A 16,611-nucleotide genomic window follows, 5' to 3' on the forward strand; every position below is an offset into this window, starting at 1 on the left:
TTTAACCAAACAAAAAAAGCAAGTTAACCGACAGCGTGGTGTAGCGGTAGGAACACAATTTTTCGATAAATATCTTAACCATTTTTGTAATTTAAAAACTGAATTTTACTGCAATGAAAAGAAACAGAAACAGATTTTATGATCAATCTAAAATGAAAGTAACTGTTACGAATACTTTATTTATTTTATAAAAATAACTATTCCAACCTAAAAAGATTTATTAATGGGTAACGCTAGCAAGGGTGGTAAGAAAAGTAATTTATTAAAATTATTAAAGATAATTTATCTGTTTTTGTTCAAATAAACTAAAATAATTAAAGCCTCCAGTTTGTTATTCGGCACCAGATTCAATGTAAAGGTAGTTGTAAAATAGTGTCCTAAATAATAAACTAAATTTAGAATTAATAATATGTTACATTTGGAGCTCTAAACAACTTCGCAATAAGTGTGACGCACAAACTAGTTGTACAATATATGCTGCGCAGCAAGAGTATGAAAGTCCAAAAATTTTAGTGGCGATCTAATATTTGGTTCACATGTTCTTTGGGCTTTTGGGGGATGGTATTATAAAGTTATAGGCGAAACTTAAATCAGTTTTGAGTGATATTTAATTAGGCCTAACTTTTTTGTAAGTATAATTTTTTTTCTTGACGCAGTTAATTATTTTGATTTATTTAAAAAATACGAACATACATTTTTACCATTCATTAAGTTATCTTTTTGGGGCGCGATTATATCTGGTTATAAAGGAAGTCGCGAAAAAGCTGCTTAGTTATTTATATCTGATTTTAAGTACAATCAAATCAGTTTACTGATTTAGCTTAAAAAGGATTAATTAAAAACAACGCATTAAATGAATGTACTAAATGTGGCATTAGTATTGTATTAATCTATATTTAATGATGCTGATTGACAGTATATTGTATTTATATGTAAATCGTTATTATACCAGTTTGCCAGTTAGCCTTTTTTTATAATTAATATAGAAAAGGTGTATTTCTGTTATTTTACAAAGTAGGTTTCTGTTTTTTTTTCTTATTAAAACCCAAAAATAAATGGGTTAGACTAATTACAAACAATAAAATTGTAACCAACAAGAAACGTAATCACCACGCTACAGTATCTTTTATTATATTTATAGTAATATGACGCACTACCACTTGCCTGATAAGCTAAAATATCCTTATTTGTTTAATATGGCGACTACGTCACTACGTTGGTGGATAGTATTACATAAATTTGCAGTGAGTTGTTTTTTTAGAAGTGTTTAGAAACTTTTTTTAATATTTTTTATTTTCAGCTTAACGTCATGCTTTGGTTTATTGAAGATAAACAATTTGATAATATAACATTTTGCCAGACAGTTTGACAGTAACAAAAAACGTATCAAAATTTAAACTCTTACACTCTTAGGCAGTCTGGCAGTTAGGTAACTGTAAAATAAGTCAAAACAAATTTTGTTTAAATTATTGAAGTTATATTTTTAAAAAACTACTATTTGCTTAACTGTTATTGTTCTGTTTTGTCTGTTTGTTTAATGAGAATTGTTGTATTGTTGGTATTTAGCATTGTTGTTGTGGTTGTTTAATTATGGGTTTGAGTGACATGTTAGTACATTTGTTAAATATTTGATATCAACATAGTTAAGTTTAAAATTAATTTAGATACTTTAATTTTTATATTTACATTGCATTTTTACACCAAATTGGATCCTTAAATTTTAGATTAAAATATTAATATAAATAAAACCTTTTAAAAAAGGGTTTACATTTTTTTAATTCAGATATAAAAGTTACAAAATGAGGTTTTTAAACTTTCTCTATTTATTTATTTTGCTTCAAACAGCAAACTACTTTGTTTCCGGATCAAACATTACATATACAGATATTACACAGGTACTTAAAAATCACATGTATTAATATAATTATATATAATATATTTGCTGTCAAAACTAATGAACTTGGATTTAAAGTTTTAACATTATTATTTTGTGTTAATTATGTTACATAATAAATCAAATTTAATATTATCCAACTGACAGCCTACATACAACGAAGTTACAGTGGAACTTGGCATCACTTCTTTGGAGCACTTGTTTGTAATGTCAAGGCAGTTTGTTGACATTGTATTTAAGCCCTTTTCTACAATTGAAGGTTTTAAACTTCATTTTAAATTTTGTGTTATGTATATATATATAAATATAGTCTTGCAAAATAAAAACTATTGTGTTAACACTTTTGCATAATTAGTGACAAACAAAAATTAAAATTTTTGCTCTGATTTTTATACATACATTTCTATTTTGTTTTTAGAATTTATTTATGAAATTATTACAAGTTCAAGTTCAAGTAATGACTTCCTTCAGGAAATTCTAAGTCAATGGCAAACAGTAGGATTAGTTTATTAAATATTTGTGTATAAAAAAATCTAATAAATAAAATATTTTTTTTTTAACATTTATTTATATATAGGCCTATACATTTAAATTAAATGATTTTTTTAAAAGCCATTACCGAATCGTTTATACATAATTTATATGGTAAGATGTTAAGGTAAATGTTTTTTTGTTATTGTGTTTTTGTTATGTATAATTTTAGGCTTTATATTTTAAATATTTAAAAAAATTTTGAAAAATTAAAAAACAATTTTGAGTGTAACAAAGAAATTTCATTTTTATTGTAAGACTTAAAATTTCATTGTTTGAATAAAATTCCTAGAACAAAGGTTAAAGTAAATATTTAATGTGTATTTTGTTATTCATTTGTCGTAAAAATATCACCAGTTAAATATTTGGTACAAGTCAGTCTCTTTTTCTGTATTGTTACTAAAAATATTAAATAACAAACTGGCAATTTAATTTTAAAAAATATTTTTTTTATAAAAAATTTAATTTAAAATATTGTTTTCAAGTTAATTTACTCATCTTTTTTTAATATCACTTGCTTTGTTCTTTAACTGGTTTTCTTATATTTTAGCTTGCCAGTTTTGAAGTTGGGTATATGGTATGCTTGGTTTTTGGCTTACTTTTTGTTTTGTTTTCCATTGTTGGAGGTCTTATAATGTGTTGCTGTAGAACTTGTTGTAAAAATTGCGGGGGTGAGATGTTTCAAACAAAAAGAAGAGTACAGAGCAAATGGAGATATTGTATCTGTGTATCTTTCCTTGCAGTTCTAGCATTTATAACGTAAGTTTCCTAATTTTGTTTAATATATATTCAAATTACTTTTGATTAATTTTTAATATATTATATTTAGATAACATTATTTAGTTTATATTATTAATATATGTATGTATATATATTTAAAGTTTTTATTATTTATTAACAAAAAATTATTGTTCTTAAAGGCAAAACTAAAAAATTGTAATTTTTTTAATACTTATTTATTAGTAAGAATGACACATTATTACTAAAATTTAATATTGATTTAAATATTGTTTGTTAATCTGTGGTGACATAACATATGTCAGGCAGATGGCAGTTAAATGATTTAACCAAAATTGTCTGAACTGAATTAGAAAGATTTAAGGGATTAAGGTTTTTTTGGGGCAATTGATAATTTTAAAGATAAGGAATCTACAATGTATATTTGTTATGTTTAAAAAATATATTTAATAAAATTTATTTGTCTTTATAGAGTTCCAATGGTCTTTGTTTTTTTGACAAATGAGTGGGTATCACAGGTTGTTGAGATCATTCCTCAAAAAACTATTCAATCTTTAAATGACTCAATCATATACATTGATTCTCTTAATGAACAATTGGATGAAGTTTTTGATCAATATGAAAAATTAGACACAAGTTTAAGATACGATGCTACAAGTAAGTTTAATTTAAATGAAATTAATAACTTAATAATTTAGGTGTAAATTTATATGTTTTTAAAAAACTTTTTTTTCATGAGTAGGCTTAATTAGCTATTTAAGTATTAAATCGTATGTTAAATTCAGATTTGAATGAAACTCTTGGAATTCCAATTATGAATCAATTTCAGACTTTAGCTCAGCCAGCATTCGATGCTTTACTTCAAATTTCAACAGGTAATAGAATGTTTTTACAGTTAGTTGTGTTGTTATGATTAGAAATCTTTGATTTTGAAGCATGTAAATAATTATTACGAAAGTTATTTAAATTTGTTTTTTTAAATATTGGTTTTATATTATTAATATTAAAGTAAGTTTTTTAATAGTGTCATTAACTATATAATTTTTTAAATAATTCCAACTAATATTTTTTGGCAACTAAATCTTGTTTTTTTGAACTATTTTTTTATTTTGGGGGGACTTTGTTACATTAGGTATATATTTTATGATTATAAAATCACTTGTTAAATATTTTTATTTATATTAAAAAAGATACAAATGCAGCATTATTGGCTTTGGAAAATGTAGAAAATTCAACTACAGATATACAGAATGGGGTAGTTGCATTAAACAACAGTTTATCTTTGGAACAAGAAAGTCTGTCAAGTGACCTTAATAATAGTACATGCTTGAATAATTCTTATTGTAGAAATGTATTTGAATCGGCAAGCCTATTAACTTTGGGAGGAGATTTTTCTTCCGTAAGTATAAAAATTATTTGGTTTTTCTTTGTAAATTTAGAAATTAGATTCAAGTAGGTTATTTTGATAATATGTACTTCATTATCTGAAGTAGTTAGGTGCCTGTTTTACAGGCTTCATTTCTACTTATATACCGCAGATTACTATTAAGTCGTTTGTCTTATATTGTTACAACAAGTATTAGTAATATTAAATATCCCACTCACCACGATGTGTAGTTTTTTACAAGTTATATTTCACATATATATACCATACACGAACACATATGGTGACAATTTTACTTTTTTGTATTTAGTTTTTAAATTATGAGTCAGAATACATAACACTACATAATATTTTTAATTTTTTAGTTAAAGAGTGTAAGTAACGAGATAGATGAGATTCAAGATATCGCAAATTCTAGTGATTTTGAAAATGGGATTCAATCTGCCCAACAGCAACTGGAAAATATTCCAAACCTAGTTGCTGAAAGTAGTAGTAATGCAACATCACGTACATGATACAAATTTTATTTATTTTACATAAATGAATAAGTGTACTTTAATGAAAAAAAAATATTAATATTATATATATATATATATATAACAATCAAGTATTTTATCTTTTTTTAAATAAATTGTAGGTAGATTTTTGTGGCATTTTTAACTTGCGAACTGGAATTCTGGTCATTTTTTAATACTAACTAAACTGTTTGTTTTGTAGAACTTTTGTCAGCGTTAGACAGTGTAAATGAAACAATTAATCAAGTTCAATTTCCAACTGAATCGTTTGATGAAATTACAGATCAAATAAGAAATATTCAAAATTCGATAACTGATGCTTTCAATGTTTATTCAAACAACTTTGAAAAATATAGGTTTCTTGTTTAATGTAGTATATTGTACATTCACTTCTAAATGAAAAATATATATACAATTTTATTATTTTCTGTTACAAGCTTACACTTTTTTCATTACTAAATTATTTTACTTGTTTAGATATATTGCTGGACTTGTGTTAGGATCAACAATTGCTCTTATATGCGGATTTTATTGGATTGGGTTATTGTTGGGTGTGATTTTTTTTAAAAATGACAAAATGGCAAGCAAAAGATCATGTTGTTCAAATTGTGGAGGAATTCTTATTATGGCGTAAGTTTTTGATTTAAAAACTAAATGTCGGGTCTTTGTTTAACTGTAATCAAAACTACTTATAACAAGTTCAAAATTTAAAAAGCTTCGAAGTTAACTTTTTTTAATTTGTTAACCTCTTAAATATTTTGCAATGTTTGCCAGTATTGCGGTAGTTTACTTTTTTTGTCTACTTATGGAATTTTTGTAATTGGCAGAGGTGTTGGATTTTCATTTATATTTGCTTGGCTTTTAATGTTGCTTGTTATTGTAACTTTCACACTGGGTGGCCATGGAGAAAGATATGTTTGCCAAACGTTAGAGTATCCATATGATGGACTTAAGGTAATAAAACTACAATGTTTTTAATTTATTTATTAAACATGTAAAATTTATGAATTTTGTCTTACAAAATATCATAATAAAATTAAATGTTTTAACCTTTAAAAAATACTATTGTGGTTGTAAAATTAGTATAATTGTTGAATTTTAAGTTTATGGATGATTTTATATGGAAAGTTTATGGAAGTTTACTTGGCAAACAAATATATATGTCATCCCGGATTGACCTTGATTTTAGTAATATTGTAATGTAAGCTTAAAAGTTTTTTGTGTGTTGTGGGTTGTGTGTGCATGCAAAAGTTAAGTTATGAAGTGATATTTCATGTTTGCTGTTTGTTGTAAAAAGTTGTTTTTGGGTGAATAGGTACAGCCGTTGGGTATGAAATTTTAAATTAAAGCTAAAAAACAATGGTACAAAAGTGTAGGTGTTAATTAAGTCATATCCTTTACGAACACATGCGATACTAATTTTCATGTTTGACATTACAAAGTTAAAAATTGCAAAAATAAATTGTTTGTAAAAGTTCAATAATGGCCTAATAACAATGAAAAAGACAAGCCAGTATCTAAGATGCTGCCGCATGCTTGCTGGCACTTGGTTGCACACGCATCGAGGCATTCTGTATTTGTCTTTTGTATTTACAAAGTTTATTTTAACCCTATTTAGTAGGTTTCCTGGCTACACAAAAAACTTAAAGCAGACTTTATCTACATACACATTTTTGTTTAACTTATTCTTGTAATCAAACTAGACTGTGGCCCTCAAATAAGTTTGCAAGTAAATATACTCGCTATAGCAAAGGCAACAATATTGGTGATAATGTTCAACTTACAGCATGCACAAAAAAAATACTTGAATGTAATCTATAGCTATCCTTTTTGTTGTTTTACAATAGGTAGGCACAGTAAATCGAAAAAGTAACTTTGTTAAATGGGAATTTGTTAAAAAATATGGTAACTTTGGGAACATTAATTAGTTCATTTAAACGAAATGTAATTAAAGTTATTGATAACTAATAACAGGAAAATTTAATTCAAAACTAAATAAACAAAAGTTTAAAAGAAGTATTTAAACCTGTTATAATCGCCAACTGACGGTTTGATAATAGTTACATACACCATTTAAAAAATTGTAGGTCAGTAAAAGGCCATATTAAACATTATATCCCTATACTATCATAAATGAGAATTACCAAATTTATTTTAACGACCGCATGCTTTAATGAAACCTAAAAGTTAAATTTTAACAAAAAAATTAACTTCGCTAGTTAATTATTACAGTTAAATGGTTTTGTGCTCTTCTTTGAAAAGGTTTGCTGATTTGGAATTTTTTGATCCATATGTAACCATTTTTTAAAAATTTATATCTCATATGTTGTTTACATTGTATTGTGATACAGTTTGCTGATCGTTTTATTCAAAATCCGATATTGATTTCTGGAGCTGAAGTTAATATTTCCATAACTGAGGTCATTACAGAGTAAGTTTGATGTTATTCATATTTATTGTTTTGTTATCACTGATTTTACTGATTTTATTTAACCAGTTTTGTTTAATTTTTTTCTGTAGAATAAATAATCTTAAAATTTATTCAAAAGTTATTTTTGTTGAATAAATCTTAATAGCAGGTAAAAGCTGCTTTGTTTAGTGTTTTGTTATGTTACTGTAAATTTTCATATGCCATGTAGGATTTAAAAAAATAACACTAACACAATATTTAATCAGATCTTGCAAAAACAATGCTTCAATTTATACGGCTCTAAAATTGGAAAATGTTTATAATGTTACTGAGCTATATGAAAACTTGACTCAAAACCTTGACTCTTTTGATGACAATTTAGATCTTGATGTTTCAATATCAGTTGAGTGAGTAAGCTAATATATCTACCATAATCAAAAGTTTATAAAAAGTATATTGAAAGTCTTAATATATATAAAATTCAAGGAATTTATTAATGCCTGTAACTACAATTACATAAATGTCACAGTGCAAAAAGCAATTTTTTTTAGTTGGGTGAATGTCAAAGAACAAAATTGCAAATCCGGTTTAATTAACAATGATCTTTTTTTAGCATCTACACACAGGAAATTCAAGATAGTTTGGATGCTCTAAAAAATACGGGTTTAGATGGAATAAACTTTGATGCGTATTTAAATGCTGTAAGTTACAGTATATATACTTACAATTAAAAAAATGAGCTATATTACATAAGAGTTGGTGGTTTTATTATTTTATGTTAATTTTAGACTGTTGATGGATTAACTGCAGTTAACTTGACGGAATATGCGCAGTTTTTAAATGAATCTGCTATGAACATTTCTATAACAGAATCCTCATCTGTAAGTACTATCATCTACATTTAAAGGCATAATACGGGTGCAGGGTATATTTTTTCAATATTTTGGCATTTTTAAAAAAAATTATTTAATTTCCCTTTTTATGAAATACTAAATAGATTAAAATGTTTTTAAAGAGCAAGTATTTAATCGATATATTTATTTTAATCTTTTTTACATTTAAATACAATTACATTTATAAAACTTTTTTTAACAGTTTGCTTTCAGTAAAAAAATTTATTGTTTTAGCCTTTTATTGATTTAATTAAAAACCATTCCGTTATTATACTTGAAATTCAATCTACACATGTTGACCCTCTTCAACCAGCAGTAGACGCCCTAGAAACAAACATTTTGCAACTACAATCCATTTCAGATGGTTTTAATGTAAGGTTTTGTAATGACATTTTATTTTTAAAAAAGTTTTATTTTTTCATTTTTATAACTAATGCAATTTATTGCAGGCATTTATTTTTTTTATTATTTTTTTTATTATTTTTTGTATATTTGCTTTTTTAAAGAGCCTTAGTAGTTTTAATTACATTATTTTTTTTTTAGGAAACAATTGACAATACAGCAATGGTACTAAATGCAACAGATAATGAAATAGAGGTGAATGGAACATCTTTTGTTGTTGATGCTACCCAAGAGTTTGCTAATGAAATCATTACTGATGTAACAGATTTTGGAGATTGGTTTATAATACAGGTTAGAGTAGCCTTTTTTGATTCTCTTTTAGCAATATAGATCCCTAATATTTAGAATGATTTATACATGGGTATATAAATTTTAGAAAGTTTTATTAGATTTTAGTATAATAAGTCACATAACAAATTATTTATTACAGATAACAGAAAACTTTGGAGCTTGTCTTCCTATGTTTCTTATCTACACCCAAGTTGTTTCACTTATGTGTGATTATCTGATTGATATTTTGGTAAACAGTTTTTATAACAATCTTATTTAGCAAAAAACCAACGATCGTTAAATGTTGTACTTTTTAATTTTGCTAGTTTATTAAATCAATTACACATTTTTAGAATGGGTTGTGGTTTTGTATTGGCTGGTGTGTGTTCTTTATGATACCTGGCGTTATATTGGGAATGAAATTGGCAAAGTTTTATAGAAGAATGGATGCTGATGATGAAGAGTATGGAGAGTATGTATTATTGTATTACTGGAATGATTTTTATCTTAATAAGTTTTATATTTATATTATTGTATTATTGATTGTTAACATGAAGTCTATTTTTAAACAGGTTTAAAAATATTAATTAAACAATAATTTTTGGATAAAATTATTAACCAAAATGTTAAACTCCTAAATTTATAAATTTAGTCATTGGAATAATATGGATATGGAAATGGATGCATTTAACAGAAGTAACAAGTAAGTTGTGCTTTGTTGTTTAATGTAAATGACAACAATTTTATTAATTTGCCTCCGCATGTCATCATGCCAATCCTTAATATGTTTAAGTTGTAACTATGCCAGTATAACATAAGTTTTAGATTATATTAAGGCTGTGCCCTATAAAATCAAAATAAATTAAAATCAACAAAAACAACTTAACTCTGAACAACTTATTTTAACAAAAATTTACCACTGAAGGGTTTATTTTGTTACAACAAGCTAATAAAAAACTAATGTTTTCAAATTAATTTGTCTAAGCCTAAGTTGTATTCAGGTTTAGTTGTAATCAGGTAGGCTTGTACTTCACAATTTTTATTGCATTTCATTTTTTTAAGTAATGGAAATAATCAAAGATCATCAGGAAAGTTTCGGTAAGTCTAAAAAATACATGCACTAGATTTTGTTTCTTAAATCTTATTCTTATTTTGTCCTAATAATGCATTTTATTAAGAGATAAGTGCTAAATAATTAACTTTTAAAATGCATAACACTACCCTTTTTTATTTATTTTTTTTTGTTAAACACGAAATTTATGCACATAGTTAAATTGGTTTTAATAATATGGGTTTTCACTACTGCAAAGGAAGTTTTCTAATCTAGTCTATAAACACTAAATTTGGATAGTATTAATAAATAGATTAATACGATATTATTACAATATTATTTAAAAGCATATTATTAGCCTGTATTTAAATATAATTAGATTTTATTATAATTTATATATAATTTTATGCATGTATATAATTTTTGTAAAATATTATTATGTAGGATTGCATCTACAAAGTGAAACTATTTACAGGTTATTTTTAACAGTAGTTAATTAACCCAATATACTAAATTTCTTTTTTTTATTTAATTTTCATGCATGCACTTTTAGCTTTTTGAGTTTTAAATGGTAAGATGTTTAAAAAAATTGTAGAAATATTTTACTAAAATTTACTAACAAACTTTTAATAAAATATTAATGTAGTTATTGTTGTTGTGCCCATGTTACAGTATAGGTTGTAATATTTTTTCCAGTACCTTGCCATATTTCAATCACATGTCCTGTATGCTTAATTAGTAAAGTTAATAAATATTTACAAAGTTTTTTAACTGATACTTTCATTATACTTCTATTTATTTCAGGTCATCTAAAATACACCCGGGAGAATATTATTAAAAGAAGATTTTTTTTCTTTTTACTGTACATACTTAATAGGCACATTGCAATATCTTCACTTACAATTACATCGAATTTAAATGTATACTGTTTCTATGTGTTTAATATATTTATTTATGTAAATGGCACAATTAAGCAGTTACTGAAATCTTTTTTCTATAAGATGCTATTAATGCAGACAAATTTGTACTTAAATCATTGTGTTTTTCACGGTTTTTTTATTGTAAGCTTACAACAATCGTAACAATGCTGCTTCGATCATGACACATAATAAAGACTATAGTTGGATTTGATTAAAATGCAGTAGGGCGTATTTGCAATTTTAAATTATAGTCCTAATATTTAAAAATGTATAATTTTGCATAAGTTTTTTAATGATTTAAAATAAAACTTCACCTTGATTTAGTTTGCCTAGCAATTACTTTTTTATTTAAAGAAACCTTTTTGTACATGACTTTATATTCATTGTATATTAAAAATATAATTTACATCATTAGTAATAACTTCTAATTTGTTCATTACTTAAAATAAATAGTATTCGATTTGTAGTGGCGACGCATATGTGTGGGGAATCGTTTAAAAATAATGGTGTTCTGTAATTGTATAAAATAGGGGGGTGGTAAAATAAATGTTAAGTAATCGATTCAGATCGCTTGATTTAAAAAAGTTATGACAAAAATCGAATTAAAATGTCTGTTTATTAATGACAACGTACACAAAAAGGGGATAATACACTACATTAAGCACAAACTACATTATACGCGAACACGTTAACGATATTGCAAGGCATTTTATGTATAGATAGATGCGCAAGTATTTACGATAACCGCCTTGTGTTTTTTTTATTCCTAAGTAATTGTCTGCTGATTGAAAGTTAAAGTTTGAAAAAAAAACTGAGGGTATTTGTATTATATAAACAAAATATACGTTGATTCAGTGTTTAAAGTAAATTTAAAGGGCTGAATTTATTTACGCAACAGTATAATGTCAAAATCCCAACTGATTTTTGGCAAGTCAAAACATAACGAAGTTACCAAAAATAAACTTAAAACAAGTCAAAAAAGAAACCACGGGCTTAAAAAACATGTTAATAACTAAAATAAATATAACTATAAGAGTTAATATTATTATAATTACGTTTGTTTGTTCGCAACTGAAGTTTTTAATAATGATATTACATACTATCATTCAACAATCTTTTTTTTTAAATGGAACTAAGTAAAAGTTATTTACAGATAACAGTTAATATATTTAAACACACTTACGCAAAATTACAAAAACAATATTGGAATCAAGAAGGTTTGCGAATGTTGCGATCAGTTCTTAAAGTAGAAGGAAGTTGGTCTTTTTGTTTGTTAATGTTCTCCTCATTTGGAGACAAAATATCATCATACAAAATATTTAAAATGTGGTGCTCAGCTTTTCTGTCTATAACTTTATTCTCAGCTTTTCTATCTATATAATTTTTTTAAATCGGCTGCAATTTTAGTTTAAAAAACACTTTTTAAAACACGAATTAACGTCACTGTAGTAGATTACGACGTAACAATGCTGCTTTGGCAATATTTTTTTGCGCTTTAAAGTTTTGTCATTATTTTATTTAAAAAAAAAATTTATTTAAGTTTAAATTGTATTCATCGTTTGCTAAAACAAACCTATACATAACGAGAGAATTACCTTAACAGCAGTCAGACTGTTTAATCTTAAAGAGATGGTTCGGTCGCAGAGTTTCTTTTCTAATTATGTTGGAAATTTTTCAACTTACACGAGGATACCATCATATTAAAAAAAAATTGGTCAAGCAGTTTTTGAGATATCGGAATTTGAAGGTAAATATTGTAAATAGGGAAATTCCCTTCGCTCGCGAGTCACGTGACGCACAACGTCTTCGTCGTAAGTTCATTTGCTGGCAGACATAGGAAAAAAACCTTATTTTGCCCTCTCTGAGCCGTTTGTTGTACTTTTTTAAATTTTTTTTTGCAGAAAACAAACTTGGCATGAAAAGCAAAACTTATCTATATTATATAAGACAGTTGTTACTTTTTAAATATTTTTAATTGCCGGCTAAAAGTTGTATGACCCAGATCCCACTTATTAAATTACAGTCCATTCATATATTAATAAAAGTGTGTAATGGTAAGAACACTTGCTAACACATGAGATCGTGCGTTCAATCCCCACTGGTCTCACGCTGTGGCGCCCGGGCAAATTATCGGGCAATTATAATCTATAATATCCCAAACTGCCGCAGGCAACTCGAGACTGGATCAGAGTAACTGATGTTATCCTACGTCGCACATTCTACTTTCCCACATCGAGGATACAAATATATTCCAAAAAATAATAATATTCCAAAATGTTTACTGCAATGTTTTAAGCGATATTTTGTTCGTTGTTCCGGTCTTATACTTGTTACCACGCTTGACTTTTTAAAAGTAATGTAATATGAATTTCCTGGGTAAACGCCGAACATTTGGTTTTTTGTTTTATTTTGCAGCAAGTTTAAATTTTTTCATTTGGAAATGGGTTCTGTTGCGTTACATTGGTAAGTTGATTAGCTAATTGAAGAGCGTGCAATGCTGTCATGAAATATTTTGCATTTTTTTACTTTTGTCTTATTGTTGTCTGTGGTTTGTAGGTTTGATTTCCAACCGATGTAAATGTCGGCAAGATTCCCTTCGAAATTTATCAATTAATGAACTAAAATTTTAAACTTTAATCTCTAACAGTTTGTATAATTTTGAAAGTCATATCTCGCCTTAGAATTGTTCAACTATTTGGTTTTCTTTATAAAACTGTAAGTTGACAGCTTAAAGTTTTTAACAAAACGAATTTTTGCTTCCCATTTTTTGTGGTTAAAACATATCTCCGAAGCGCTTGAATTATCCGCGACCGCCATTTAAAAAAAAATTTTTTCGGCAGGATCTTTAATGTTATTGCGATTGTTTGCTTGCAGTTTAAGCTGTTATAAAATTTTTTTATCAAATATATAAAACACAAGGCAGAGTGTGTGCCAAAACATGAAGAACAAACAGCAAGAATCGTTGCTTATTTTAATTGGTTTTAACGGCTTCTGTTACATTTGATTCCATTTATTTAAATCTGTTTTATTTACTTTCGTTTTTTTGTTTCCATTTTATTAGTATTCGTTCTATTTGTTATTGTTCTAATTAAATTCGTTCTTAAGGCCCGTTTACACGGCATACGCAACGCAACGTAACGTAATACAAGATTGCGAGTCGTTCACACGTACAAATTTTGCGAAAGTTACGTAAGATTTCATAAAGTTTTGTGGCTGAAGCGAAATTTACGCAAGATTTCTTAAGCGGTATACTTTTATTAAAAATTTTTATAAAAATTTGGAAAATAAATTCCTAGAACTCGTAAAGTTACGTAACGCAATGCAGCGCATCGCAACGTTACCCTGTCGTGTGAACAGCAGGCCTTAACAATTTTTGTTTCATTTGCTTTTGTTCCATTAAACTCCCTTCCATTTAAATCTATTCCTTTTGTTTTCGTTTTGTTTAAATCTGTTAAATTTAAATCTGTTGCAACAATTTTCGTTCCATTTGTTTCCTTTTCATTTAAATATATTTTATCAATTTCTTTTTAATAAATTTGTCGCCTCCTTACACCAAAAAATGTCACCGGATTGAATAGACATTCGATCGAATATTAAAATTGAAAAAAAAAATTACTGTAGGCCTAATTTTGAAATATTGATTTCGGTAAAATAGTCCTTGGACACATAGTTTCAGGTAAATAATTATTCTTTTGTTTATTTGGGCATATCCCGTTAAAATCAACAATTTTTTTAAACTTGTTAAAACGTTTTTTATATATACTATTTATTGCCATGGTTCACTGCATAAATGCCCAACCCACGGTAAACGTTCGGGTGGTACTAGATGTCGGTCACACAATATAGTTGGATATGCTAATGAATGGCCTACTATTACCATTTCTAAAATAAAATTAATCGGAATGTATTCTTTTTTATGGTTATTCATTTCTTATCTGCCAGCCAGTAAGATTATCTGACATCTACTTAGAAAATAAATCTGCTAATGGCAGTTGTTGTCTGATTGTCATTTTGTAATCTTTTATGTCAGTATGTGGTCAGGCAGTCAGGTAGTTGCATTTTATGTTGAGTTTTATCATATTATTTGCAAATTAATGTTTTTGTCAATTTGTAATCCACTTTTATTTATGTGTTTGTTGATTTTTTTTCTGACTTGCAAGGCACATTAACGGGGTCCTACTAACTGTCTAATTACCACACAAAACCACATTGGGCCACACAGGACCACATAGGGCTTACTGTTTACCACACAGGGCTTACTGTTAACCACACAGGACTACCCAGAACGCGTTGACTGTTAATTCAGGGATACTGTTATTTAATTTAAAAAAACAAATATCGACAATGAACAGATAAGACACTTTTTATTAACCCCAGTTTAACCCTCTTCTGGGAAATGTCCCTAGTCAGCTAATTGACCCTAAATACAAAGAAAAACAGTCTACTAATTTTATATTTTGTCCTGTGTGGTAAATGTATTGTCTTGTATGGCATGTGTGGTAATTAGTGGGACCGCATTCACAATATGACATGTACAGATTGTATTTTGTAATCATAAATTGGTTGCATCTCTGCCCTGACTGTAAAAGTTGTTTTAGAATTTATGATATATTGTAAAAACCATTCGAAAATTAAAATAAAATGATAGTTTTTTAATACCAATTTTTTCCTGTAAGTAAGTCAAATACCAAGATGAATCTCTTTTTTTCTGCCAAAACCTTTCTTGTTATTTCAGTGGACATACTCATAGTCAGATAGTTAATAATTTTCATATGATTTGTTATTATTATGTTTGTTATTTTTTTGGGGGGGATTGGTGCAATTTTACATTTGGGAGGAATTTTAGTTGAGTGTAATGCAAAGACTGACAGATGTTATTGAAATGGTTAGAAAAGAATAGAATTATGAACCCTACTTTTATTTTCTTTTATAAGCTTTTGATAATGTTTAATTAAAAATAATTAGCTATAGAAAGTCTTTATTGCAACACTGTTCGTTAATTTTGCTCGGGATAATTATAAATTATGTTGTGGATTAATTGTATAGGCTTATATAATTTTTAAGTTCAGGAATTTTTTAAATATATATATTTTAAAATAGGTTTTATAAAAACATATAAATTTAAAAAAATTGTGAATGTTTAAGAAATTTTGACTTTTAGTGTGTTGTAATCTTACATAATTAAGTGTTTTTATGGTTTGAAACGTAAAAGAATTTTAACATTTGATAATTATTCTTTGTTCTGAATAAAGTTTGGTATGCGGAATTTGATAAGTTAATAATTAACTAGCACTAGTGTTTTTTGGTTATTTTTAAACCAAAGCTTTCACATACCTTCTGTGCTCATAAAAGTTAAAAAAAGTTTTGTTCTATGTATGTACCGCTCTTTTTAGTTGGTTTATCTAACTGTGAACAGCAGAAAGCTTTAATTTAATTTGTAAAATAAATTTGCGCTATTAAGTTTAATTAAAAACAGCTATTATAATTTTAAATAGAATCTTAAAGAAAAATTAAGTTGTATATATTTTTTAATAATTCGGGTAAATAATATCAGCTAGAATAGTCGGTGCTAACATATTAACGCACAATTAAAATTTTTATTA

The 16,611-nt window shown here is 26.7% G+C and overlaps 1 protein-coding gene across 2 annotated transcripts; it reads left to right on the forward strand.

The window, feature by feature from the left end:
* Positions 1–1,739: 1,739 nt before the first annotated feature.
* LOC145749772 (prominin-1-A-like) lies at positions 1,740–11,423 on the forward strand. Of its 2 annotated transcripts, XM_082565633.1 has the most exons (23): positions 1,740–1,895; positions 2,042–2,153; positions 2,313–2,389; positions 2,976–3,184; positions 3,636–3,820; positions 3,949–4,038; positions 4,354–4,562; positions 4,913–5,054; positions 5,265–5,418; positions 5,540–5,692; positions 5,890–6,016; positions 7,414–7,493; positions 7,739–7,879; positions 8,086–8,173; positions 8,261–8,353; positions 8,600–8,737; positions 8,909–9,058; positions 9,198–9,287; positions 9,391–9,509; positions 9,690–9,740; positions 10,100–10,135; positions 10,533–10,563; positions 10,893–11,423. In XM_082565633.1, exons 1-22 carry the CDS (start codon positions 1,800–1,802, stop codon positions 10,549–10,551), a joined length of 2,559 nt encoding a protein of 852 aa, XP_082421759.1. In that variant the 5' UTR covers positions 1,740–1,799; the 3' UTR covers positions 10,552–10,563; positions 10,893–11,423. The 2 variants fall into 2 exon arrangements, with proteins under 2 accessions (XP_082421759.1, XP_082421758.1); XM_082565632.1 differs by lacking the exon at positions 10,533–10,563.
* The last annotated feature ends 5,188 nt before the right edge of the window (positions 11,424–16,611 follow it).

The sequence above is a fragment of the Corella eumyota genome, chromosome 4 (assembly GCF_963082875.1).
Source record: "Corella eumyota chromosome 4, kaCorEumy4.1, whole genome shotgun sequence".
NCBI lineage: Eukaryota > Metazoa > Chordata > Ascidiacea > Phlebobranchia > Corellidae > Corella > Corella eumyota.

Bases quoted from the DNA above. Each gene is read 5' to 3' on its own strand.
- LOC145749772 (XM_082565632.1), top strand. From the start codon at position 1,800: ATGAGGTTTTTAAACTTTCTCTATTTATTTATTTTGCTTCAAACAGCA. The intron at 2,154-2,312 runs GTTTTAAACTTC...TTTTGTTTTTAG, and splicing joins GCCCTTTTCTACAATTGAAG to AATTTATTTATGAAATTATT. The intron at 7,880-8,085 runs GTGAGTAAGCTA...ATCTTTTTTTAG, and splicing joins GATGTTTCAATATCAGTTGA to CATCTACACACAGGAAATTC.